Raw genomic sequence first — 27,175 nt, forward strand, 5'->3', positions numbered from 1 at the left:
TAATAAGTCAATATTAGTGTGTTGTGAAATCTCATTCCAATGTTTTTCAACACTACTTATGATTAAATCTAAAGGTAAATTAGTAAAAAGAGAGTGTAAATTAGTAAAAATTAATTCATAAGTAGTGTTGAAAAACATTGGAATGAGATTTCACAACACACTAATATTGACTTATTACATTTCAAAACACTTATCAACTTTGTTTTTGATTCTAATATTTTTATATTTAATGGTGTATTTTATAAACAAATTTTTGGTAGTCCTATGGGATCTAGTCTTTCACCCATTCTAAGTAGCTATGTCATGGATGATGTTATCAGTGATTGTATCAGTAATTGCACTTTTTTCATTCCTTTTAGAGTAGATGATTTAGTTTTTGCACTTCCTAAACACAAAATTCATGAAACAGTCAACATTTTCAACAGTCATAATCAACATATACAATTTACAGTTGAGGAAGAGGTAGATAATTCTCTACCATTCCTTGACATGAGAATTGTAAGAAATACAGACAATATGTTGAAAACCAGATGGTTCAGAAAAAAAGTTTATAAGCTATTACTCTCACCATCCAAATAAAATGAAAATGAACCTTATAACAGGATTAAAAGAACGTGTTTTAAAACTTTCTCATCCAGATTATCTACAAGAAGATCTTCAATTATTAAAAAATATTCTAATTGAAAACTCTTATCCTCCAGATATGCTACATAGGATGCTTTTTTCTAAAATTGGTAATATAAATAATTTAACACCATTTTTTGCTCAATCTCAAAACATTGTATCTAACAATCAGAACATATATTATCATTCACTACCTTTTATACCATCATTAACACCTAAATTAATACAAACACTAAAAGTTATTGACAATATAAAAATAGCAACAAAGAACATCAAAACTATTTCATCTTTATATTCTAAAACTAAATATCCTATAGACAAATTTGAAAAAACGAATTTAGTATACAGCATTAGTTGTACTCAGTGTGAGGCTGAATATGTTGGTGAGACCGGAAGAAATCTTTCAAATCGCATTATTTCTCACAAAAGTGATTGCAGAATTAAAAAACCATCTTGTGCTTTGGCAGAGCATGTAATGGATAAAGACCATATTATGGATTTTGATAACATTAAAATTTTATGTAATGAAAGTAATAAATTTAAAAGGACTTTTTTGGAAATGGTTTGTATTAGCAAAAGTGATAATAGTTTAAACAAAAGATCAGAAATTCAAAATTTAAGCAAAATTTATAATTATATTCTTTCTTTATGATTTATATATAAAACTTGTAAAATGTCATATTTAATTCTCTATATATCTGTCACATTCTTTCAGACATCTGTCAACGGTGAATAAATCTTCTTCTTTTTGTTATTAAACAAAAAAGAATGTTTAAACGAAATTTTACTTTTGGCAATATAATTGTCAAAAATAAAAATTTTATGTTGGCATTTATGACATTGAGGCTATTTGTAATTGGTTGCTATTTGAACTTATTTATAAACTCAATTATTTTTGTATTAAAAAAATGTTTTCAAAATTATAAAAATTTTCGGAGAAACATTTATTGGATTGAAACATTTTTGTATTAAATATTTTGAAAATGTATTAGCAGTAATTTTTACTAAACTAATTTTTATTTGGTAAGTTAACAAAAATTGTTTTTTCTTTTTAGTTCAACCTTGTAAGTATTTTGTCTTTTTTAGCTCTTGATAATAATTGTAAACACAATTGAAAGCTCGAGAATAAAAAAATAGTTAACCAGTAGCCCTTTTATTGACTCCAACCCATCCAAAACAGTTATATATTTGTTCCAAACGAGTCACAAGTACTTCTTTTTTCTTATACATATATATATATATATATATATATATATATATATATATATATATATATATATATATATATATATATATATATATATATATATATATATATATATATATATATATATATATATATATAAAATAAAAAGTAGTAAAATTTGAACCCGCACACTCATAACTTATTGAACCCATAAAATATTTAACAAACAAATGAATTATTTAAAAAGATGACAAGAAATGGAAAATGTTTAAAGATGTAACATAACTTCGCACTAGAAGGATGTACTTCATTCATCATTATTATCATGTAGCTGTTAATGGTCACGGTTGAACATAGGCCTCCTCCAATGCCCTCCATCTCTCTCGATTCTGGACTGTCATCGTCCATTCCCCTCCAATTTTTGTACGTTGTCGCTCCATCGCGTCGGTGGTTTGATCTCTGCTATTTTGGCCTACTTGTGGTTGCCATTTTAATATTCTTCTAGTTTATATGTCATTCGATATTCTCACCACATGACCTGCCTATCTCCATTTTATTGTTGCATGTGTTACTAGGTGTTTGAACTTTTTTAAACTCCTAATATGAAGAAGGTGGTCTACATGCAAGTCGATCAAAAAAATCGATCATTAATGCTTGTAGGGAGTACACATGGTACACATGGAGTCACCATGGTGGCAAAAAGAAATAGAAGAAAGCATAATATGATAGAAAAATTCTTCTTCTTCTTTTTATGTGGACATGACTGTCTGTTTTTCAATGTGCCTCCAGTAATTGGGGAACGGTCTCTTACCGTCTTTACTAGTCTATTTTTTGTCATTAGACTTATATTATGATCGTTCCATTCTACTCTTCTGTTTCTTACGCAGTTCTTGATGTTCTCCACCTTGCATCTACGTCGTATATCTGCACTTCTAGTTCTTTCCCATAGTGTCTTGCCATCAATTTTCTAAGTGTTTTCATCTCTGCTGTTTCTAACATCCTTTTTGTCCTCGCTGTGTCAGGTCGTGTTTCTGCAGCGTATGTCATTATTGGTCTGATGACTATTTTGTAAATTCTGCCTTTATTTCTTTCCCGGTATTTTTATTTCTCCATATTATTTCATTCAGGCAGCCTGAGGCTCTGTTTGCTCTATTCACTCGATCTTCCACTTCAGTTTCGAGCTTTCCGTGCTAGATAATGTGATGCCTAGATATTTAAACTCCATCACTTGTTCTATTATCTGACATTCCAGCTCCAATTTACATCTTAGTAAATTTGCTGTTGTACCCATGCATTTTGTCTTTTTTGGGGAAATTAACATATTCAATTTTGTGGCGGTTATATTATATATATACGTTATATATACGTTATAAATCGTCTTGACTTTGAGCAAGTAGTAGTATTGCGTCGTCTGCATGGCAGATTATTTTAAGTTGGTTTTCTACCATTTGGTATCCTTTTTTAGTTCTTACTTCTTTTATTATTTCATCCATAATCAGGTTGAACAATAGAGGACTCAGGGAATCTCCCTGTCTTATTCCATTGCCAGCTTCAATAGGGTCGGTTAGTTCTTCTTCCACTTTTACTTTTATTGTGTTGTTTTGGTAGATATTTTCGATCGTTTTGATTATTCCTCTTGCGTACAATAAGTGGATAACGTCCTTTAATTTGACCTGGTCGAGTGCCTTCTTAAGGTCCACGAAACATAGATATGCCGGTTTGTTGTATTCTAACAATTTCTCTTGCACTTGCCTCATTATAAATATAGCGTCGCTGCACGATCTTCCCGATCTAAAATCTCGTTGTTCTTTTACTAGTGTTATAATTTCATTCAGTTTATTTGTTATCATTTTGGTTGTTAATTTTAGTGTTGTGTTAATAAATTAATTCCTCTGTAATTTTCCGGGTCCGATTTGTCTCCCTTTTTGAAGAGAGGTATTAGGATGCTTGATCTCCAATCTGAGGAATTTATGTTTTGTTCTTTTCAATACGGTTGTCCAAAAATATTGTAGGGGATGTAGTTAAATATTACTAGAATTTCACGTTGTATAATTAACCAAAAACAACTTAAACTAAACTGTATTGTTGAAGACAAAACACATGTATGATACTTATATAACGGGAAACTTAAAAATAGTCGCCTTGACTTACCTGATTGACTTAAATGGCTGTCAACCTCTTCCTGTCCTCGACAAATACGACAGCGGTCAGCGGCCAAATACGACAAAATAATGATAGTTTCAACAACTATTCTTGAGAAGATTGAGCGCAGGTAACTTATTTGGTAAGGCCATATCCAACGAATGGATTATATACAACTTCCTAAGGAAATGACAAAGTGGGTGCCTACCAGTTAAAAGAAACAAAAGAGAAAAATCAAAACAGACATGGTTAGGAGGCAGCTAAAGAGCAATATCGTAGAGGAATCGTAGAGGAATATTATTTCTGTTATAATTTTTTGCAACTATTCCTATACATATTATAATATCAAAAGGAATTAACTAACTAATTATGCTACTAAAACCTGCATTTTCAATAAAACCAAAACATAACATGTACTTGTTTTTACAACTTCACCCATAGAAAAACTAAAAATACCATTTTAGCACATTCCTATACAGTTACGAAATGCACAGTTCTTGTAATGCTTAATATTTTCCTTTCGTTATTACAACTATTTAGCACTTGATGGTAGAACATTCTTGATCATAAATATTTTAGTGTAATGCGCGAAATAAGGCGCATGTCCAGGGATATAAAAGTTGATTCGCGAAGAAACAGATCGATATCAACAGCAATCAAGTGGCATACACTCCTCCCATATAAAGGCAGCCATTTTCTGGTTTCTCGAGAATTTATCTTAGAGATATTTATACAATTCTAAAAAATACTTTTTCGAGCATAATAAAATATTATTTTAGATGGTGTATAAGATACATCATTAACGTATAAAAAGATACAGTTCTGCGGATGTTCAGATAAATATAAAAAATTATTTTGCCTCACAAAGATTAGAGACATTGTATTATAAGTATTTACATTTCTCAATTCTTTACTGATCTTAAACTGATTGATATTTGAGCTGCATTCCACTATGCAATGAGTATTTGCCTCTAATGAATCGGTTCTTAAATTGGATCAGAAATCATCGAAAACACAGCATTCAATCCATCACTACAACATGATTTACACAAAGGAAATGCAAGGGAAAAACTTCATATTTGTATACGTGTTTAGTATGTATCTAATGATGGATGTACATGGAAAAAAGTGGAGAAAAGAAGATGTGTCAACTATTATGTCTACTGTTGTATGTCACAAGGCTGTTCGTCGGTTAGTACAAACGATGAATTTCTTATTGGTCAGATTACATTGGTTAAAAATGCTGACAACTGAAAAACACACAAAAAGTTAATAGTCTTGTAAGTAATTCTTGCTGTTGCGTAATAAGAGGGATGAACATTTTATTTTGTAAGCAAATTGGTAACCGCGTTAATACCCCTTTTCACTAGAAGGGAAGATGAAAAAGCTATTCAAACTTTTTAAGACAATCCATAATTCCGGATAAGAAAAAGGTATAGCTTTCAGAAGCTAGAACTGTTGACACCCCTTTTTTAACTCTACCGTTCTTCGTTAGACATCATTGTGATCAGTTCTTCTTGTATTATGACATCCATTTCTGCAATGGTTCTGTTATTTTAGTAGTAGTATATAACATTGTTTCTCTGGCTAGTTACAGCTACAGATGACTAATGACTAGCTAACAAACACGTGTAGAAATATGTAGAATTTCTCCCTCTCTTTTTTCTTTCAAATTCCACTACTGGTATTATTGTGCGGTTAATTTTTTTATCTTTTTTTTTTCAGATGCTGAAATACTGCGATCATCTCCATGGAAAATGGTACTTCTCAGAAGTTAGAGCCATATTCTCTAGAAGATATCTATTGCAGAACAATGCAATTGAAATATTTTTAGCTAGTAGAAGTAAGTACCAATCATAAACTAGTTTTTAAATAACGAGGAGGGCTCTGAAATAACCAACACAACAGAAAGATATCAAAAAGTTAAATGAAAATATTTATTTCTTGACATGATGATAACAATGTATTTTACGCCTGTTACACTTTTTTAACAATGTTAAATAGTATCGATACTCTGTTTAATAAAAGAACTGGCGCGATTCACAATAATCAAACGCAGTTTTAACAATTTTTTGACAATTTTTTTAGCAATTTTAACAAAAATTTTTTATCAAAAAGGCATTTTTTTCAAAATTATTTTTCTTTCAGCTAGTGGTATCTTATGCTCTTTAAGAGGTATCGGTGTTTGGTATTCTAAATGCTTTAACCGTTTGTCACTTATCCCGATTCCTAATCACTCTTTCATTTTTCTCATGGTTTTCCTTCCTATATCGAATATTTATTAAGTACAAATTTTTCTCTATTTGTTGTTTTTTTTTGCTTTCTACACCATTTTGACTAGTCTACTCTCATCCATACTGAATATCTGACACTACCATTTAAGCTGGCTGTTGTAATTAATATGGATTCCTGTTCTAATTCGGCACTTATTTTCTTATTTCTAATTTCTTTGTGAAGTATTTTGTCTATTACATTTAATTTGCTATCATGTATAGATTATTTTGTCCATATTTGACTTGCTTAAAGTATTACCAATTTGACTATAGCTTTATACAATATGTCATTTCGTCTTTCTTGCTATTTTGGTCCATCTTAGAACAGTTTTAGTTTCTTCATAATCTTTTTTTTGTTATGTGTACATTTATTATACTTACATTGGCTTTTTTGTGTTAATTTACACCTTTAATCTCTCTATTTCGTCTATCCTTAAGATTACGGTTTCCTGCATGTTTTTGCTGTATCTTCCATCAATATGTCTTTGGCGTACAGAAGTCCTTCAATTTTTATCGGTTGTAGGTTTGTATCCGTCTATTTAGAGTTATATAAATACCCTTAATTGAATTGCATTACGTGCCTTGGTATTTGCAATTATTCCAAGCAGTCCCAGATAGATTATTTTTGTATAAATCCAAGGCTTCCCGCAGATCCACAAATCTCAAGTACAGATTTATATTGTTTTCTGTATTATGTTCCATATTAAAAAAAGTATTATCTGTTGTTCTTCCTCATTTTCTGATTGTTCTATTTTCCTCTTCCCTTTTTTTCTTTATTATTCTTCGTAGTTTATGTTTTACAACTCTCGTCTATATAATTTAAATACCCCAGATGATAGACAGATAGTTGCTATAAGCATTCGATACTATCCCCTTTTTATGGATCCGTACAAAAACATTTATTTATCATTTTCCTCCGGTATATTTTTTTCCACACTTCTGTATAAGATATGTAAAATATCTAACAGCCATTTTCCCTTCGGCTACAATGTCCTTTAACTTCTCCGAATCAATATTGTCGCTTCTGGTTTTTTTTTATTTATCTTTATCTTCATTATCGCGTCTTCCAATGCTTCTATTTAGTTCAATAGATTATTTGGCGTCATCTATTTTTAACTATACTCCAATCATCAAAGACGAAAATGCCAATGAATCTCTAATAATCATACGAACAAGCTGATACGAACCATGAAAATTCGATAGCAATCGGTCAATGGAAGTGATTCATTTTATTGATCTCATGAGAGTCATAAAAAATCGTAAAAATCGCGCAACGTTTCCAAAATTTGTGACAAATTGCAAAAATTTCATACGAAAAGATATCGATTTTTTTAATAATTGATTTCGCGCGCGTAACTGACATTCAAAATTACCGATCGCTTAAAACTTTGTTTCTGAGAGAACGGTTCAGTCTACAGCAAAAATGCTAATAAACATTTTTGTTCAAAATTATCTCAGCTACTATTTTTATTTGAAATATTTTTTCTATGGCGTACAGATTCTTGGTAAATCGATGTTTTCCGTTTTCCACTCCTACGAGGGAGTTTTATGTGAATGCCCGAGGTTAGGAGTGGCAAACTTTATTGCATCTTTTTTAGGAATCCAAAATTGACATTCCAGTAAAATTCAGCTTGTTGGTCTAGTTTTTAGAGATCAAATCTCTGACGACTGGACGCTTCAACTTATTCATGAGCGACTATGATTGAACTAGCGTTCAATGTTGATCTATAACCGCTTTAAGTTAGGAGTGTAATTACATTACATGTTGCGTCCATTAGATTTTCGAGGATGCATTGGCTGAGACTTTATAGTTTTAAAGAGTTATGTCTGATCTATTTTCTAGCCACTGTTTATATAATGTTTTCTTTGTCTTAATCTTTTCTTGAACTTTGGTTGACCACCAGTAGGTCTCTTTATGCTTAAACTTCTTTACTAAGGTTTTTCAAACCATTTCAATAACAGTATCTCTAATAATACTGCTCATATTTCTCTAAATTGTATTTCTTTCATGGTCCGACAAATTTTTTCTACTATCTTCTTATGCCGTCCCCATTAACGGAGGTTGGGGACCACATTTTTAAAAGCTTCTCTGTCTTTTGCAACGTGGAATAATTCGTCTACAGTCATGTTTGTCCAGTCTCGAATATTTCGCAGCCATGACTTCCTCTTTCTACCTATTCGGCAATCATCATAGCTATTCGAACTTTCAGGTTGCGCAGCCATGACATTCTACACCTCCCTATGCTTCTCTTTCCTTGGATCTTTCCCTACATAATCAGTTGGAGTAAGGTGTATTTCTCTCCACGTGTAATATGTCCGAGATATTCTAGCAATTCAATTTTCTTGTTTTTATTGTATTTAAAAAACATAGCACCTCGCCAACCTAACTCTTAGTTCCAGTTTTAAATCCCTGGTACATAGCACTCTCCTTATTTTGTTGAAATTTGCTCTAGCCTTTTCGATTCTTATTTTGATCTCCTGATTGTAATCATTTGTGGAGTTAATCATTGTTCCCAGGTATGCATATTTGTCTACTTGTTCGACGTTGGTTCCGTTTATTAGAAGATTCTCGTTATTTCTTTGAGTTTTCGATATTCTCATAAATTTCGTCTTCTTGACATTCATTGTTAGACCATACTCTTTTTCATACTCTGCTATTCTGGTCACCAGTCTCTGAAGATCTTCAATGTTTTCGGCTAAGATCACAGTGTCGTCCGCATATCTAATGTTGTTAATGGGAACTCCATTTACCTTTATTCCAGCTGTTTCACCCTCAAGAGCTTTTTTCAGGACCTCTTCGGAGTAGGTATTAAAAAGAATTGGCGACAATACGCATCCCCGTCTCACTCCACATCTAATTTCAATTTCTTCTGATAGCTGTTCGTTAACACGTACTTTTGCTCGCTGTTTATAGTATAAATTGGATATGATCCTGCGGTCGTTGTAGTCAATCTTCTTTAATAATAATAAAACATGCGTATATATCTTGATTGACGTCCAGGCATCTTTGTATTAGTATATTAAGTAAAAAAAGAGCTTCACGTGTTCCTAGGCCTTTGCTAAAACCAAATTGTGTATCATTAACGTCTATGCCCAGTGTGTAGTACTTTGTTTCAAATAAAACCTTTGTAACATGTACATTTACCAAAGACAACAAAAACACAATGATCTATCTAAAGACAAATGCTCTTGGCCTATTAGATATATTGAAGATGGTCTTGCATTTTCTACCAATTATTTTGAATAAGCCTCAGCTCCGAGGCGAATTGATACATATGTGCTTTTAAATAGATACAAAACTCTATAAAAATAGGTATATCTTTAAAATGTCTCCTAGATCTGTAGCAAACGAGAAATTAGACGTTCCTTACCCCGTTTGCTTATCTATTCGTTAATGTTGTGTTAGCTTCCATGAGTTATATGGTTAGTTTTTTGTAGTACTAAGTACTTTTTCATATTACTACTACATCCATTATTTTTTCTTTTCGTGGACATGAGAAATGCAAATTTAAAAATTAATTGACAACATCAACAGTGTTGAATCTTATAGCTTAATAACATGCTCGATCTATACAAGTCTAGAACTTCCCTCGTAGAGCTTATATACGATCTATTCTAGATTACGGTGCTACTCTTTATGGTCCGCCTCCAAGAACCCTTTAAGAAAAATCGACACGTTTCAAAATTCTATTATGAGGGTATGTTTGGGTGCTATGAGATCAACCCCTATACAACCCTTATATGTTGAAGCCGCTGAGCTACCCCTGGAAAATAGAAGAAACATTTTAAGTGAAAAAAGCCTTCTTAAAATTCTATTAACTAACTCCCAGTTATTTTCAAGCGTCCGTCAACTTAACGAGTCAGATCTTACAAACAAATATTAGGAGAAAAAACCTTCCCCGCCTTTATGCATGGTATTACAGAATAATCCTATTTTTTTCAAGAAATTTCACACGGTTGACAGAAGCTTAGACTACTTCTCTTTATTCCACAGAACTTAGGTTATAATACCCACTTATAGTGAGAACACCATTATGAGTAGCAATCTTCTAAGATCTCTACTGCAGGATTATAGGGAAGCCACAGTAATATAAACGGACGCATCAACAACAACAGAAGGGACTGGATGCGCATACTTTTTACCTGCTACAAACGTAGAATTCAAGTATAAACTACCATATGAATTTTCAATCTTTTCAGCGGAATCAATAGCTATACTTGAAGCTCTAAAATATGTTAAAAACACCTGCAATAGACATATTTTAATTCTGTCAGATTGCCTTTCAGTTTTGCAGAGCATAAAAAACATTGAATTGCTCTCAACATTTAGCAACCCCTACATATTTGAAATAAAAGATCGATTGTATCATTTATCATCGACTGGAGTCAACATAAAATTTATTTGGGCCAAGCACATATTGGTCTTAAACATAATGAATATGTAGATCATTTAGCTAAAATGAGTGTAACAACTGGCTCTACGTTGAAATATTTGCTTAATACATCAAATGTTACTACGATTTTCAAAAAAGAATCAGCAACTAGATGGAAAGAGGAATGGAAACATTACTGTTCTACAAACCATAAAAGGTATACCTCTTTACAACCAATTATACCTCAAACAACCTGGTTTTAGAATTTCAAAGCTCGTAAATTTATTTAAAATAAAAGTCATCCATGATGATAGTTGCAAACATTGCGGTAAGCTAGGTGACCTCGATCACATCTTCTTTGAATGTCCTAAATTTATTCAGCATTCAAACTTCCTGTATACAAAATTAACTAAATGCAATACATACGCTCCATATAATATACAGTCCTTGTTAGCCATAGGTTCTGTAACAATATATAATGTAATTATATAATTTTTGTCAGACAAATGCATAGCTTTATAAATCTGGTACTCGTTCATGAAAACTTTCATGAGAGTGTATAGGGTTAGACTTGTTTAAATTTGTTTATCCTATATGTAACAATACCTTATCCGTGGTCCAGTATTGTTTGTCTGTTAAAATAAATGTCTTGACGGGCCCCTAGACGAGAAGCGAGTCCTTGTACTTTCCTTCGACGTGTTCTTCTATTAATTATTCGTCCATTTCGTTTTAGGGATATCGCTGTGCATTTGTCTGGGAGAAATAATCTGTACTTATGTGTATATACTTTCTTAAGGAATATATTATACCCTTTCGAGACTGGCTGAATGACGAAAGTCTATGCCACAAAAAAAACTTCCCTCGTATACAGACTTACAAGGTGCACGAGATAATTATTTGCGTAATAGGGACTAAAAATATAAGTAATAATCTTTTTTGTTGCAGCTTCCATCATGTTCGCTTTCCCCGATCAAATGACAGTAAAGAAAGTGATCAAAGCCCTTCCTAGAGTCGGCGTGGGCATCAAATACGGCATTCCGCAAACAAGAAGAGCTAGTATGATGTCAGCGCGTCAACTTATGAGAAATTCCAACATGACCCAGAAGTGGCAAAGAAGAGAAATCTCCAATTTTGAGTATTTGATGTTCCTCAATACGATTGCTGGTAAGTTTGATGAGTTATTCATATATTACATTCACATATTCATTTGTACATAAAAATATGTTTCTAAACGTCTAGTAAAGTATTTACCCTTGCGCATCTCATATGTAGGGATAGTTAGAATAACTTAATTAAGGATTACAAACAAAAATGATAGTAATGGCTATACATATTTGCTATATTCAATAAAATAGTATTGTTTGTAAATAGTATTCTTTTGAACACAGAAAAACATTGCAAGTAATAAATACATGTTGAATATGTCCTGAGAAAGAATGTGTATTGACATTGACATTGAATATGTATCTTCAACATTGACTATATAACTGAATCTACTAACTATAATACTGAGTCCAATAAAATTCTCTATTCCCTAGCCTTATATAATTTGGCACACTATGGGTGTATGTACTGCGTTTGGTAGCTTGGATATGAACGTTGTTTCCGCTTCGCCATTTGTTGGTAATCATGTTATTGTTCAACTCAGTGGTGAGTCCCAAAGCTACTGATCGTCCAAAATCTAAAAGAGTCATCAAACCTTCCTTAGGCTTAGAGTATAAAATAAAAGTGTTGATAAAAGCAGTTCCAAGAAATAAAAAAAATATTTGTACTGATATTTCTTTAATTGGAAAAACTTCCGTTGTTAGTACAAGTAAACCTAAAGCTTGCATTGATATTATTCGAAAACTTCATAACACTCATCTGGTTTTCGGGTTGGACCGCGTAATTTGACTACACCAAGCTTTCGTCTTCCTCTCTGAATCTTCATCAGGGCTTCGGGGGTCTCACTCTTCTGTACCTCCAGATGACTTCACCTATACACTGTTCACTCAAGATTTGACCTTAAATAAAAACATAGGTTCATGAACAGGGAGTGTTCAGGATAGGGTTTCTAATAATGTACCAACTGTATGCATGTATGTATGTTGTTTGACGGTGTTATTTGTAGGTATACGATAATTGTCATTTTCGTGCAAATATGACAGAATTTCCTGAAATCTGTTTCTGGACATAGCTCGACTAATAACAGGTGTTCCCAAATTCTTAAGACTACTACAACATTATTTATAATTCGGTAAGTTATGATAGATTCCAGATTATCCTAGATTGTCTTATGATAGATAGTGTAGTGACTATCGACTTATCAGTTTAATGAGTCACACGATTAAAATTTTTATGAAAATATTGCATTGTCGCATATATAAACTTTGTGAGGGGATGGAACTGGTGATGAGCAGTTTGGATTCCGAAATGTTATGAGGACTCGGGAGAATCTTTTTTACATGCGAATACTCTTACAAAAGAGCATTGAGTTTAGAAAACAGATTTACGTATGTTTTATAGATTTCGAAAAAGCCTTTGATAGAGTACCACACACACTACTATTTCAATGCTAGGACTCAGTTGGTCAGGACACGTATGACATTAGGTTGCTCAAAAATCTTTACTACAATCATACCGCTTGTTTTAAGGTGGATCAAGAAGTTTAAGCTATAGTTTCTATTAAACGTGGTATTAAACTTATGTCGCCGATGTTTAATCCCTACACTGAACCAGTTTTTGAGATAGCGTTAAATAATCGTCGCAAAGGTGTTAAAATCGGTGGTGAAATTATTAATAACATTAGATACACAGATGACACCGCCATAACGGCAGAGTGTCTAGAAGACCTTCAAACCCTGTTGAATGCTGTAAACACAGAATGCACTGAAAAGGGCTTAACAACCAACGCAAAATAAACAAAATGGATGGTGGTAAGAAAAATTAATATTGAAGACTCAGTTTTAAAATTAGAAAACTAAATCCTGAAAAGGGTGCAACACTTTAGATATCTGGGTAGTTGGATTCATTGCAGGGTGGAAAGTGACGAAAAAATTTCAACGAGAATAGAACTTGCATGAAAAAGTTTTAATAACTGTCGTTCTGTATTGTGCAGTAGGAGTCTATTATTCTTAATAAATTAGAAGCGTTTTAGCTGTGGTGTTACCGTTGCATGCTCAGAATCCCGTGGACAGCACACATATCTATCGAATGTGTACTATAGACCATGCACAGAGAGCTCGAATTGATCAACATCATCAAAATGAGAAAGGTCCAATACTTAGATCATATAATGAGAGGACCTAAATATCTCTGACTGCGGTTGATCATTCAGCACCAAACCGAAGGAAAACGCTGAGTCGGAAGAAAACGACTGCCCTGGCTGCGTAACATTAGAAAATCGACAGGTCGAACGGTCGAGGAATTGTTTTCATCTAGCTGCCGAGCAAGAAACATTTCATACGCTTGTTAATATGACGATGGCCAACGCTTGAAAACAAACACGGCAGACAAAGAAGAGGAAAGATCCTGAAAAAGTTTATATCATAAGTTCTCCTAAGTACATCATAAGTTTATATCATAAGATTTAAATTTAGTCTCTTTTAGTAAGATTCCTAATACAGTTAAAAAAATAATCTGTTGCCGTTTTCTAATTATTTAATTCAGAGAGTTTTGAACGATCATTATTTTTTCCCGTGTACTTTTCATTTTTTGTTACTCATTATTTATCTTGTCTTTGGTCATTTTCATATGTATTGTTTATATTACCTGCGTCTTTCGATGCTACACTCATCGGAAGCTGACAAAAGAAATGGAAGGAAAACTCAGATGTTTTGAGAGAAAAATCCTCAGAAAATTTTTGGACCTTATCACGACCGAAATCTAACCAATACCGAATGAGAACAAATGCCAAGGTCAAACAGATGTATAGCGATGTAGAATAGGTTAAGTCTAAGATGGGCTGGCTATGTCCACAGACTCCCTAATAACCGCCTTACCAAGTTAATCTGGGAGCAAGCCCCGACAGGGAGAGGGTCCTTATTACGTCCACGAATGCGATGGAGAGATAACATATGGTCAAATTGAAGAACAATGAAGCTACCCACTGACCCAATTTTCATGGACGATCATTTTAAATGAAAGCGAGTTGTGCAGTCAGCCAAGACCCACCCCGGGTTGTAGTGCTACGAGAAGAAGAAGAAGAGGTCTTTCGATACATTTCTTCCCACTTTCTTCCTTTTCTTGTTTTTTAATTTCCTTACCATTTTGAATTATCCCTTTGTGTCTAGAACGGAAAGATTCTCTGTCAGTTCGTCCTGAATATCAGTGTCTTAATTACTATCTGGCGGCAAAGGCAAACAATAGAACATCACTAGAAGAGGACAGAATACAGAACAAACTTCTAAAGTACGAAGAATAAGATCTGACCAAACAATTATTAAAACAAACTAATCCAAAAAATAATAGAACAAAAGAGAATAACTTAAGAATGGAGATCAAGTATTCTTATACCTACCTCTCTTCAAAAAGGGAAACAAATCAGACCTGGAAAAACTACAGAGGAATTAACTTATTAAACACAATACTAAAGTTAACAACAAATAAACTAAATGAAATTATAACACTAGCAGAAGAACAACAAGGTTTTAGATCGGGAATGCACCAAAATTATATTTATAATGAAGCAAGTGCAAGAGAAATTACTAGAAGACAACAGACCGGTATTTATGTTTCGTGGACTTGAAGAGAACGTTTGACAGGATCAAATTAAAGGACGCTATCCACTTACTGGACGCAAGAGGGATACCTCTAGGAATAATCAAAACGATCGAAAATATCGATCAGAACAACAAAATTAAAGTAAAACTAGAAAAAGGACTAACTGAGCCAATTGCGGCTTGCAATGCGATAAGACAGGGGTCCTCTGAGCCTCTATTGTTCAACCTGATCATGGATGAAATAATAAAAAAAGTAAGAATGAAAAAATTATATAACAATCTGCTAGGCAGACGACGTAATACTAATCTCTCAAAGTGAAGATGATTTACAAAGTATACTTGACCATGTTAATATAAGCTCCAGAAAAATTTCGCCAAAAAAGACAACACGCATTGTTATAACAGCAAATCTAATAAATGTTATTGGAGATGAAGGGACAGATAGTAGAACAACTGGTGGAGTTAAAATAACTGCGCATCACTCTGTCTAGCTGCGGAAAGCTCGAAACAGAAGTGGAAGATCAAGTGATTAGAGCAAGCAGAGCCTCAGGCTGTGCTCATGGAACATTATGAAGGAATAAAAATATCGAGAAAGAAATAGAAGGTAGAATTTAGAACAGTTAGACCAATAATATGCGGCAGAAACACGAATCGACACAGAATAAAAAGAATGCTAGAAACAGCAGAAATGTTTCTTATACTCGTAACTCATAGACGGCCATAGAATGTCTAGGGGTATCCTATCACGTTTTGTGTTTCTCCTATTAGTAGTATCAGCGCAATTTCCATTGAGATCACCCTGTATATTTAAAGTTAATTGAATAGGACAGTTATATTTTCGTACTACTTTAATGTCTGAACCTTTACAGTATATTAATATAGATGTAAATAAAAGAAGCTTGATCTGTGATTTATTTCGAAGTTTATGAATAAAAACTTCCAAGGACAACACTCTTTGGTTCAAGTAACAAATTCAAGTCTATTTATATACCTACGTAGTAGAGATACTTTCGCTTTTTTTTTCTTTTAATGTGTAATTAGTGGTCTAGTTGACTAGTTTCGTTTAAACATCCAGCTTGATATACACTGGAGTGCAAAATTAACCAGACACTCAGATTTTTATTTATTTTTTCATTTTTAAATAAAAGCTTTTAAAAATTTTTATTTTTGTTGAATTTCATTTTCTGCCTTATTAGCGAAGACATTTCTACACAAACTTTTTGATATTAATGTAAAATAGTGTCTTTAATTGAACAGATGCTGTAAGTTTATTTTGGTATTTTAAGTGCTTACAAGTTTGGCTTCAGTTTTTTTTTTCTTATCTTCTTTTTAAAAATGGCAATAACAAAAAGATGACACCAGAAGAAGAAGCGCAAGCTGTTGCTTTACAGAATGATGATGTTTACATTTATAACATTGCCAATGCTTTAGAAATTTCTCAAAGTACGGTGTTTGATGCAATCCAAAGTTTTCGGGAAACAAGACAATACACCAGGAGGCCAAGTCAAGGTAGACGAAAAACCGCAAGTCCAGTTAACGATGTCTATAGAAATACAGTTTAGATTTATACCATTCGAAGACGCTTAAATGAATATGGATAAGGTCCAAAATAACGCGCCTGTAGACTCACATTTCAAAGGCCATAATCTTTTTAAGGAGTTCATTATGTGTCCTGCTTTCCACACCGTATAGGAGTATGAAAAACACATAACACCTTCTTCTTCGCGTGCCATATCAGAATTATCCGACGTTGGCGATCACCGTTGCGAAGGCTTCTCGATCTTCTGCAATATGGAATAATTGTCCTGCATTTGATATCTGTGTCCATTCACGAATGTTTTTTAACCAAGAAACTTGTTTTCTTCCTACACCTCTACGGTCCTCTATTCTGCCTTTAAGGATCAGTTGTAATATTTTATATCTACTTCCCCTTAATATATGTATGTCCCAGATAAGACATTTTTCGATGTTTAACAGTCTTTAGCAGTTCTCTTTCAGTTCAGAACAAGCGCATTGACAGTAAAATCATAAATATAGTGCAAACATTATATTGGAACCAAAGTGCCATAGTTCAAATTGATGGGCAACACTCGGAAGAAACGAAGATCTGTAGAGGAGTTAGACAGGGATGTGTTTTATCGCCACTTTTGTTTAACTTATATTCTGAAGAAATTTTCTAAAACACGCTCAATAATATCAAAGCGGGAGTTACCGTTAATTGAAAATTAATTAACAACTTACGATATGCAGACGACACTGTGATCATAGCAACGAGTATAGAAAATCTACAACATCTTATTGAAAGCTTAAGTATGAATAGTGCTGAGATGGGCATTACTATAAACGCTAAAAAACGAAGTACATGGTAATTACAAAAAGACCACAAAATATACATCACCTATTGACAATCAATGGTAATGTGATAGAACAAGTAGAAAAATATCAGTACTTGGGAACTTTGATCAATGAAACCAATGATCATATTGCAGAAATAAACAGGCGAATAGAGATTGCCAGATCAGCATTTATACGAATGAAGCCACTCCTAACGTGCAAAAATATAAAAATGGGGATCAGACTACGTACCATTCGCTGTTATATATTTTCAATATTATTATATGGAGCTGAGACTGGGATATTAAAAAAATGCAATTTAAAAAGAATCGAGGCTTTCGAACTAGGGTGATACCGCAGAATATTAAAAATATCATGGACTGGTAGAATTACAAATAAAGAAGTAATGGAGATGGTTGGTAAAGAAACAGAACTAATCACCACTATACAAACCAAAAAACTGGAAGGCCACGTGATGAGGGGAACACAATATGAAATTTTGAGACTCATAATACAGAGAAAGATTCAAGGAAGATCTGTTGGCCGAAGGCAGAGCTTATGGTTGAAGAATCTACGTGATTGGTATCAATGCAGATCGATTGATTTGTTTAGAGCAGCAAGTTTAAAAATAAAAATAGCCATTATGATTGCCAACCTCCGTATGGAGATAGCACTCTAAGAAGAAGCAGTTCTCTATCTTTGTTGACGCTCCTTAGTACTTCTTCATTAGTTTTCCTTGCTGTTCAAGGTATCTTTAGCATTCGTCTACGAACCCACATTTCCAATGCTTCAATTTTGTTCATGATCGACACTTTTAGCGTCCACACTTCTGCACTATACAAAAGTACGGACCAAACATAGCACTTAACCATTCTTTGTCTTAGTTCTAAACTGAGATGATTATTGCAAAGAAATGATTTCATTTTTATAAAAGTAGTTTTAGTCATTGCTATTCTACGTTTTATTTCTATGTCTGGATCTAGTTGGTCCGTTATCAAAGTTCCCAAATATGTCATTTTGTGAACTTTCTCAACTTGGACTCAGTTTAATTGAAGCTTTGCATCGGGATGTGGGTCACGACTAAACACTAAAAATTTGGTTTTGTTTGAGTTTATTTTAATGCCCATTTCCTCTCCTACCTCGTGAATACGATCAAGCAGAATATACATAACACCTAATCATTCTAATTCTTAGAGTCATAGAAAGATACGACGCTGTCAACAGTTTTTTTTTTTCATTTTTACAAACGCAGCTGGTGCTTATTCAATGGGTGAACGAATTTTTTCTGAATTTTGGTTAGTCTCGTTGACAACAGACAATGATCTGTCCATTAAAAACTAATTGACCGCAAGTTTTGTTAAGTTTTGTTGAATTTGGTATTCCTGACATTGATGTATAAACCGTGCGTCATACAAACCATAGATACTTTATCAAAAAGTCTCTGGAGGTCTTTCAAATTATTGGCTATCATAACAGTAACATCTCTTCCATTTTGTATATTAAAAGTGTCTCTTAATTTAGCTGGTACATATGCAACACCTCAAACATAATTGTAACTGTTTTCAGTAATTGTTGGCACATATTTATTTTATTGTATTTCTTTTTCCTATCTCGGTTTTCTTTTGCAGTATCTGTCTTCAAATTATGGCTTGAACATTTTTATATTCAACATATTTTACTCTATTCTATTCCTTGAAAGTTTCTGGTATTTAATTTTCTTGTCTAATTAAATCCAAGTCCGAAAAGAAGAAAAAGTTGCTTTCCTTTCTCGGTAACGAGGAAATAATTTTGAAAGTTGACGGTCCGCAACCAACGGCCGGTGATTTTTTTCCATACGAATGTCGCATGCAAAATTTGCTGTTGTCAAGAGAGGCTGGCTCTAAATTAAAAACACATTCATCACGAGCTTCGACTGCACCTTCTAATAATAGCCGTCGGGATTAATGAAATACAGAGTGATATTACAAGCTAAAATTTTAGACTGTTTAAAATCCACAAGGAAACTAAGATCCTGTAGCTGGCTGTATATCATGTATCACAAAAAAATTATTTAAAAATCCTTTATAAAAGGTATATAATTAATTATATACCTTTTATAAAGGATTTTTAAATAAATTTTTAGATTGTTTAATTACAGAATTTAAACGTGTAAATAAAAAGTTCAGCGAACATTTAGATCTTTCTTTGAATTTGAACGTATTTTATTCTTCACCACAATAAATTTTTTCTCTATATTTGTAATTTATCGTCAGCAGAAACTATGTAGGTAATTTGTAGTTTTAGTTGTAATTCTGCAATTTTTGTTAAGTAATTAACATGTTCGTTTTTATCTAAAATAAAAAATTTGAATCAATATAGGTTTTATAAACTTCTATCTTTGTTACCCACATTTACATTTATATAAAAATTGTTGGTTTTAAGCCTTCTTTTTCCTGTCTTCCCTATCGATCGGGTTGCTCCGCCAAACACGTACTCCCATTTTTCTCATATCTTCTTCAATATTATCAATGAACTTTTTCTGGGCCTTCTTCTTATTTTCATGTTTCGCATGCATAGTAAAATATGGAAAATACGAGTTGAAGCGAGTCTTTGCTTGTTTGTCATAGTAATGTGACGATCACGCCAGACTCCGTTTAGTTCAGTCATTGCTGCTCTTGCTAGTTGAATTCGTCATCGAATTTCGGGTTCACAACTGCCTGTGTTGTTAACTAGAGCTCCAAGATATATCGTAGAGGAGACTACTTCGCATCCCGCAATAGTTCGTGTTTCAGGAAACTGTTGTTGGCGATCAATAACCATGATTTTGGTTTTGTTGTAGTTAACTTCCAAAAGTCTTCCAAGAGCCCAAATTTAGCACTTTCTACCTCAAGTTTTTTTAATAAGTTAGTAATTTCTTCTGAAGTAACCTTCGAAATGTAGGTTAGATATCTTGACACCGCCTAGGTTTACTCTTCCCTCCCAACCACCCAACACTCTTTGCTATGAACTCTGAATAGATGCTATATAATAAGGGAGATAAAACGCATCCTTGGCGTACTCACTTCTCTAAAGTGCATTCGTCAGATGGGTATCCGTCCATTCGAACATATGCCAGGTTATCTTAATACAGTTTGCTAATAAGGTTAGTCAAGTGTTTAGGTACACGCCTTGTCATCAATATGTACCATAGTGCGTCCCATTTAACATTATCAAATGCCTTTGTATAATCAACAAAACATATAACTATCAGGATCTGATATTCTCTGGCTTTTTCTTGATGTTTCTTAGATTAAGGATTTGTTCTCTAGTACCTCCCCCCTTCACAAATCCTGCCTGTCCAGGTGCTATTTGCCAACTTTGCCAAATGTTTTCTACACGACGTTGCAGGATGTAGATGATCTCCTTACTGGCTTATGATATTAGAGCAAGTAGTCTTTAGTTGATACAATTATTTGTTGGACCTATCTTATGTACCTAGAGGTACGATTATGGTATATCTCCAATTCTCAAGCCAGACGCCTGTGTACCAGATTTCATGGCACAATCGATGTAATATTCTCACTCCACGTAACGGAAGATGCTTTAACACATCAGCAGTAATGAAATCATAACCTGCTGCTATCTATAACGTAAGTCTTTTCAGAGCGAATTCCACTTCGGAAAAAGTATGTCAGGTTCATATTCAAAGCGTTTGCCTGAGGAAGGAGAGTGGAAAGTGGATGTCCGCAGGCATTTGGTCCGTATCGGTGTATAAAGATATCGGCTCATATACGCCCTCCAAACATATATAACCTTGTCCAAATCCGCCTGTACATTGCCTTTATCATGCACTGCAGATTTTCTCTATATGTTTGTTTTTGTCTCCTCTAAATGCAGCCTAAATATCTCTAGATAGCTGTCGGTATTGGGAATTCCTAAGAGAGTTCTTAATTCCAACAATTTTGAGTTTTCTGCATTCTTCAACGAGGTCAAAAGTATTTACAGACATCCACACTTTTTTGGTCTGGTTGAGTCGGCATTAAACTGTGCGTCGCAATCAGTCAAGATCTGTATTAAGGTATTTTTAAAAGTAGCTAAATCTTTTCGGAATTATGAGTGCCGATGGTTGGTAAAATATTTTACAATCTTTCATTACATTGAATTTTAAATTGTTGTGAATCTTTTATTTGAGATATCCTCTTGTTTCGAACCCTAACACATGCTTTGGATTTTTGCTTTAGTGTTGCAAAAAGCGTTGATGATCAGGGCCGCAGTCAGCGCCAGGTCGTGTTTAACATTGGTTAATAGATGTTTTCCAGCGATGTTTAATCATTAGGTAATCGAACTGATTTTGGTGTCCAATTCGGTGATCCAATTGTACAATCTTCTAGGGTGGTCTTATTCTTATACATAACACATTCCTCTTCAGATTAAAAGATGCGCCCGGTGCCATCCGGATCGCGTACCTCGTTATCCGAGGCCTCGCAGTTATTGCTCATACCATGAACTTTCGTGGGTGAAATAAAGGGGTGGTTTCCAGTTGCCTACCCCATTGGTTGGAAATATTAATAATGAACTGTGTTTAGTAAGGAGTAGTAGAAAAGGACAGTGGTATCTCCTGTTTGGACTTAGTAGAGATACCAAGGGTCGCATCCCTAAAGTAGAACTATCGTCTACTGGGTTTGTAGATACGTCTCTACCTGCTACCCTCGAATATAGTAGAAGAAAATATAGTGATCATGATGAAGATGAAGAAACAAGAGTTAACCAAAGAGGCTGATAGAAAAGATTAAAGACATTTCCATGATCCGTTAGGCGCGTTTCATAAGCGTATGAGTATTTATACACTTTGTGTTCCCGCTCATACCTCGAGCTGTTGACTGCAGGCTCGTCCATCATGCCATAGCATGAAGGATAGGGTGCACCTCATTTTTACAATGAAGATATCTCAACTCCATAGCCTGACCAGGATCACCTTAGCGTAGACTATTGTGCGTTTTACATGGTTCAAACAACGCTCTCTGGGTCCGTACCCTGCACCATATTTATTAAAGGCTTATTTTTTAATACTACCAACTAATTTGGTATTCGTAGGTCTACTATTGTCCTAAAATCTCTCTTCTGTTTACAGAGTAGTAGGCTGCATTATAGTCAATAAATGTTAGTATATATGTCACAATCTAGTGTATTCCCTAAAATTTGTACTAAGAGTAGAAATCTGATGAATTGCCAATTTACCACCTGTCTGGTATCTTTCAATTATTTTTTCTGCACTTGGTATTATACTGAGAACAATATTTTATAGCGGGTATTTTACAGAGTATTTCAGTATTGCAAGCTCTAGGTAGCGACTTATGTCTCCATATTCCTTTATTCGTTCTATTATCCGTGTTCTATCATCTTTTAGTAAATATACCTTTTTATAAAGGATTCTTTAATTATAAATTCATTGTTTCATTCTATCAGGCCGTGTATAAATATGTCATAATTGTCATTTTTTGTGATTATTGGCTCTTTTAGAAAGTGATAGAAATGGCTCGTTTAAAATTAAAAAAGAAGATTGCGTAAATTTATATTGAGAGGTCTTAGGAGCTAGAATACATTGAGATATCTTTCACCTAAAACAAATAGTTTAAGTTACCATTATAAAAATGAAGATCTACAACTTGGTTGCACCTGATCGCACAAAAGACATTAAACTCCCATCGCCTCCTGAAAACCACGTATTCTTGTTAAATGTTGATTTACTTGTATACAAAAGGAACATTTTTATTCTCGAGAGAGAAAATATATCTTCTGTCTCTCTCTTACTCATATCTTACATATGTAATGATTTCACCGATTCACTCCCGTGCAAATTTCCAACGTCGAGCGCGCGTATAGAACTATAACTTCAAAAACCCAAACAGGATACTTGTTCTAAATGTGATATTTTCGAAATAAAATTAAAAGTGCTAGAGGAGGGAGAGGAGAAAGAGAATTTGAGACAAGAGGGGGATAAACACCATCAGCTCGCAGACGTTGCTTACAAGGCAAGACAGGTGGATAAGGAGGTTGCATCTTCACTAAAAAAAGAGCATACATTTTTGATTTTTAACAGTGCCTTCCAACCCCCTTTTTAACAGCAAACACCGTCTTAAGCGTTAAATGTGGACATTTAACCGTACCGTTCACGATTTAGCAACAAATGAAGTTACATGTTTCATGTGGGACGAATCAACTGCTGGAAGAGGTGGCAATCAGATAGCTGCTTGTATTTACCGTCTTTTATCGGAACTTCATGATGTGGAAGAGGTAACTTTCTACTCAGATACTTTCGGAGGCCAAAATAAGTCGTTTTCATGTTCACTTTTGCTTTCACAAATCTACCAAATCTCAAAGATATAAATCACAAGTTTTTGGTCAGTGGGCATATTCACATGGAGTATGATACGGATCATGCTCTAAGAGAGAAAGAAACTAATAGAACACACATTAAGATACTAATGACTGGTATCAGTTGGTAATCCTGCAAAAGGAAGAAAGTATTCAAAGTAGTGGTAATGAAACAAGAAGATTTCTTGGATTTCAGCAGTCTAGGAAAAAGAGCATTAATCGTTAAAAAAGGAAACACCGATGAAGAAAAGTTCCTGTGGCAGCCAGTGCAGTGGTTCCAATATAATAGTAATGTTGGAATAGTGAAATATAAACATAGTTTAGACGTCTTCAATTCTTTTAAATTTGTAAATTTCCGAAGAAGAGGAAAACACGTTGTACCAAGCATATTGTCCCAAATCACAGACAAGCTTCTGCCAATTAGTAAGGAGAAAAAGAAAGACCTTCTTGATTTTTTGCCGCTCATCCATGAAGTTTTTCATAATTTTTACCAAAATTTGGTAAGTTTTACGGTACTCCAACGGTCATGTAATGAGACATCCAGAGAGGTGTAGCCTTCTAGACCTCATAATACAGGGTAAGATCGCCGGAAGGAGAGGCCCAGGCCAAAGAAGAACATCTTGGCTTCAAAATCTCCGAGAATGGTATCAAGAGATCACCGCTAATTTATTTAGAGCCGCCATAAACAAAGTTATTATTGCCAATATGATCGCCAACGTTCGATAATCGGACTGGGTACTGAAAGAAGAAGAAGAAGAAAAATGACATTATTGTCTGCTTTTCGACAGATCCCGCTTGAACTGTGGAGACCAGATAAAAGAAATAGAAGTAGACCATCTACACGATGGCATACGATGTCAAAAGAATCGCCGAGAACAAAAGAAATTAGGGGGGGGGGTATGTTCAACTTTGGACGCAGAAGGTTGAATGATGATTATTGTGTTCATTGACTATGAATAATTATAATAAATTGTTTAGTTTTCTTTTCAACTTTATATAAAATGATAAGCTCTTTGCCTAAAAAATAGCCGGTTTTAATGCAGTTTTAATAAATAATAATCCTCCTTATTATATTATACATAGATAAATCAAGTCAGATCTCTAGAAATCTTTAGAAATTGTAATAAAATTTATCAAGCAATCTTTTTGTATAATATATAAAAACAACTTGTCGAAAAATTTTAAAAATCCTTTACATTTCTATCGACCCTTTACACGGCCTTTTTTCTACATTTTGTAACCATTCTCTTGATACCAGACTTAAAAAAAAAAAACGTTGTTACATTTAATGGCAACTGTACCCCTATGAAAGAGTGAGTGCATGCGTCGAGACGCAATCCTAAAAGCGGATGAAAAACGTCGACGTCAATTAGCCATCACCTCAGTCAACTTAAGCCTTAACAGACAGCGGATTATTTTCTCTCCCCTTTTTGATGTCTCTCGATTTATGCTTGGGTAATACCATAAAGATTCACCCAGACCGATGTAGTAAAATTCGATGGATTTAAATTGAAATCTTTTGCGAGTGTATTGGGAAAAGTTGGGACATATGAGGTTGGGTTGGTCTTAGACTAATTCCGTTGCCAGGAATGGACTTGGACTAAATCTATTATCGAACTACAAAGTAATGTTTGTATATATAAGGTGATGATGAAAAATAACTAAAAAAATTATTTTTTTTTACGTTGGCGCAGTCATTGGGATAACAAATTCCAAATGTCAGTTGGATCAACCGCATACATTTTTTAAGTTTTGAACGATTTGTAGCCAAGAAAAAAGTGTTTCCTTGTTATGAAGAGTATATAGAGTCTTCATCCTTGTTATGATTTTTAATGGTCGTTAACGGTGATTTTCACTTTCTTTTGTTTCCTGCTATTCTTATTTTCAGATTTTGAATCTTTTTTTCGTCGTTACTTCATCGGTTAATGTCTTTCTTAATTTTTTTTGTAGTTTGATATATATTTTCATCATTTTTTTCAATACTCTTTACGTTCGTATGATATTTTTGCTGCTTTAGCTTTATATACAATAGTTCGTTCAATCAATACACTCTTGAGTTCCTGTTGTCTCAATAGTTTAACTTTTTCACGACTAGATTTTCAGTTTTTCTTCTATCTATTATCTATTTCTATCTATCTATTAATCTAACCACTGTCTAAGACTCTAGCCTTGGTTTACTTTCAATACTCGTGCCTCTATTTAGTAGTTTTTATCACGTATTTGTGATATTCTCGGCCAAGTAAATAGCACTATCTGATCTCACTATGTTCGTCTGCTTTCTTTTCACTATCTTTTTACCAACTCGTGTGTGTTTTAGTCGCGTTCCTGATGTATTTTAAATCACAACGGCACATAGGTTCATCTTTTATAATACCCCATTTATTCGCCCTGTAAAGCAGCAACTACAATCTTGCCCAGATACATTAGTCACCAGATACATTTTTTAGCGTTTTGTCAATGTCATACAATATGATCGGTTCATTCAGTCCATTTTCGATTTTGCCGTGTACGATATAGTCTTTTAAAGTTGTCTTTTAAAGAGTATGTCACCAATCTACACAATAGCACAGGATATCTTGGGCCAAGTCAAAAGTGTTATTGAAGGTAGCAAAGTGGTGCGGTCGGTTTGTCTGGATAAACTGGTTTCCTGGTTGGTTGTACAAAGAATTTACAACGCTACTTGAACACTTTTTAGGAAGAAATGTTTTCAAATTTCACTAGACAAACATACAAGAATCGTTATGGGCCAAAAATTTCGATTTATCCTTGGTGGTTGAGCCTTTATCACGGTGTATCAGTAAATTGTACGCTCGAGCTTCCAAACGACAACGATTCCGAGAACTTTTTCAGGTACAAACAGTGGAGAAAGCATTACTTTAAAATATTTTGCACATATTTGTGATGAGGAAACTAAAGCAAGATACTTTGTTTCCAAAATAATATACCTTTTCCACCTAGACAACGTACCCTCTACAAATACGCATTCTTCTTCTTCTCATTGCGCCCTCTCCTTTCGAAGGTTGGCGATCCAAATGCAATTGTAGTTTTGGAAACTGCTGTGCGAAAGATCTCTGCGGATGAGCGGTCGAACCATCTCCTCAGATCTTTCAGCCACGAGTTCTGGCGTCTTCCTAGTGATCTTTTGCCCTGTACTTTTCCTTCCACTATAACTTGAAGTAATTCATATCTTTCGCCTCTCAACACATGCCC

General features: G+C 34.0%; 1 protein-coding gene across 10 annotated transcripts in view; it reads left to right on the top strand.

Moving 5' to 3' along the window:
- rg (A kinase anchor protein rugose) overlaps window positions 1-27,175 on the top strand; it is a 742,603-nt gene that overhangs the window by 694,266 nt on the left and 21,162 nt on the right. For all 10 annotated transcript variants that reach the window (XM_072537071.1, XM_072537077.1, XM_072537078.1 and 7 more), the window contains 2 exons: window positions 5,678-5,795; window positions 11,544-11,762. In XM_072537071.1, coding sequence (XP_072393172.1) covers window positions 5,678-5,795; window positions 11,544-11,762 — 337 coding nt within the window. The remainder of the gene's footprint in view (window positions 1-5,677; window positions 5,796-11,543; window positions 11,763-27,175) is intronic.

Source organism: Diabrotica undecimpunctata, chromosome 7 (genome assembly GCF_040954645.1).
Source record: "Diabrotica undecimpunctata isolate CICGRU chromosome 7, icDiaUnde3, whole genome shotgun sequence".
Lineage (NCBI taxonomy): Eukaryota > Metazoa > Arthropoda > Insecta > Coleoptera > Chrysomelidae > Diabrotica > Diabrotica undecimpunctata.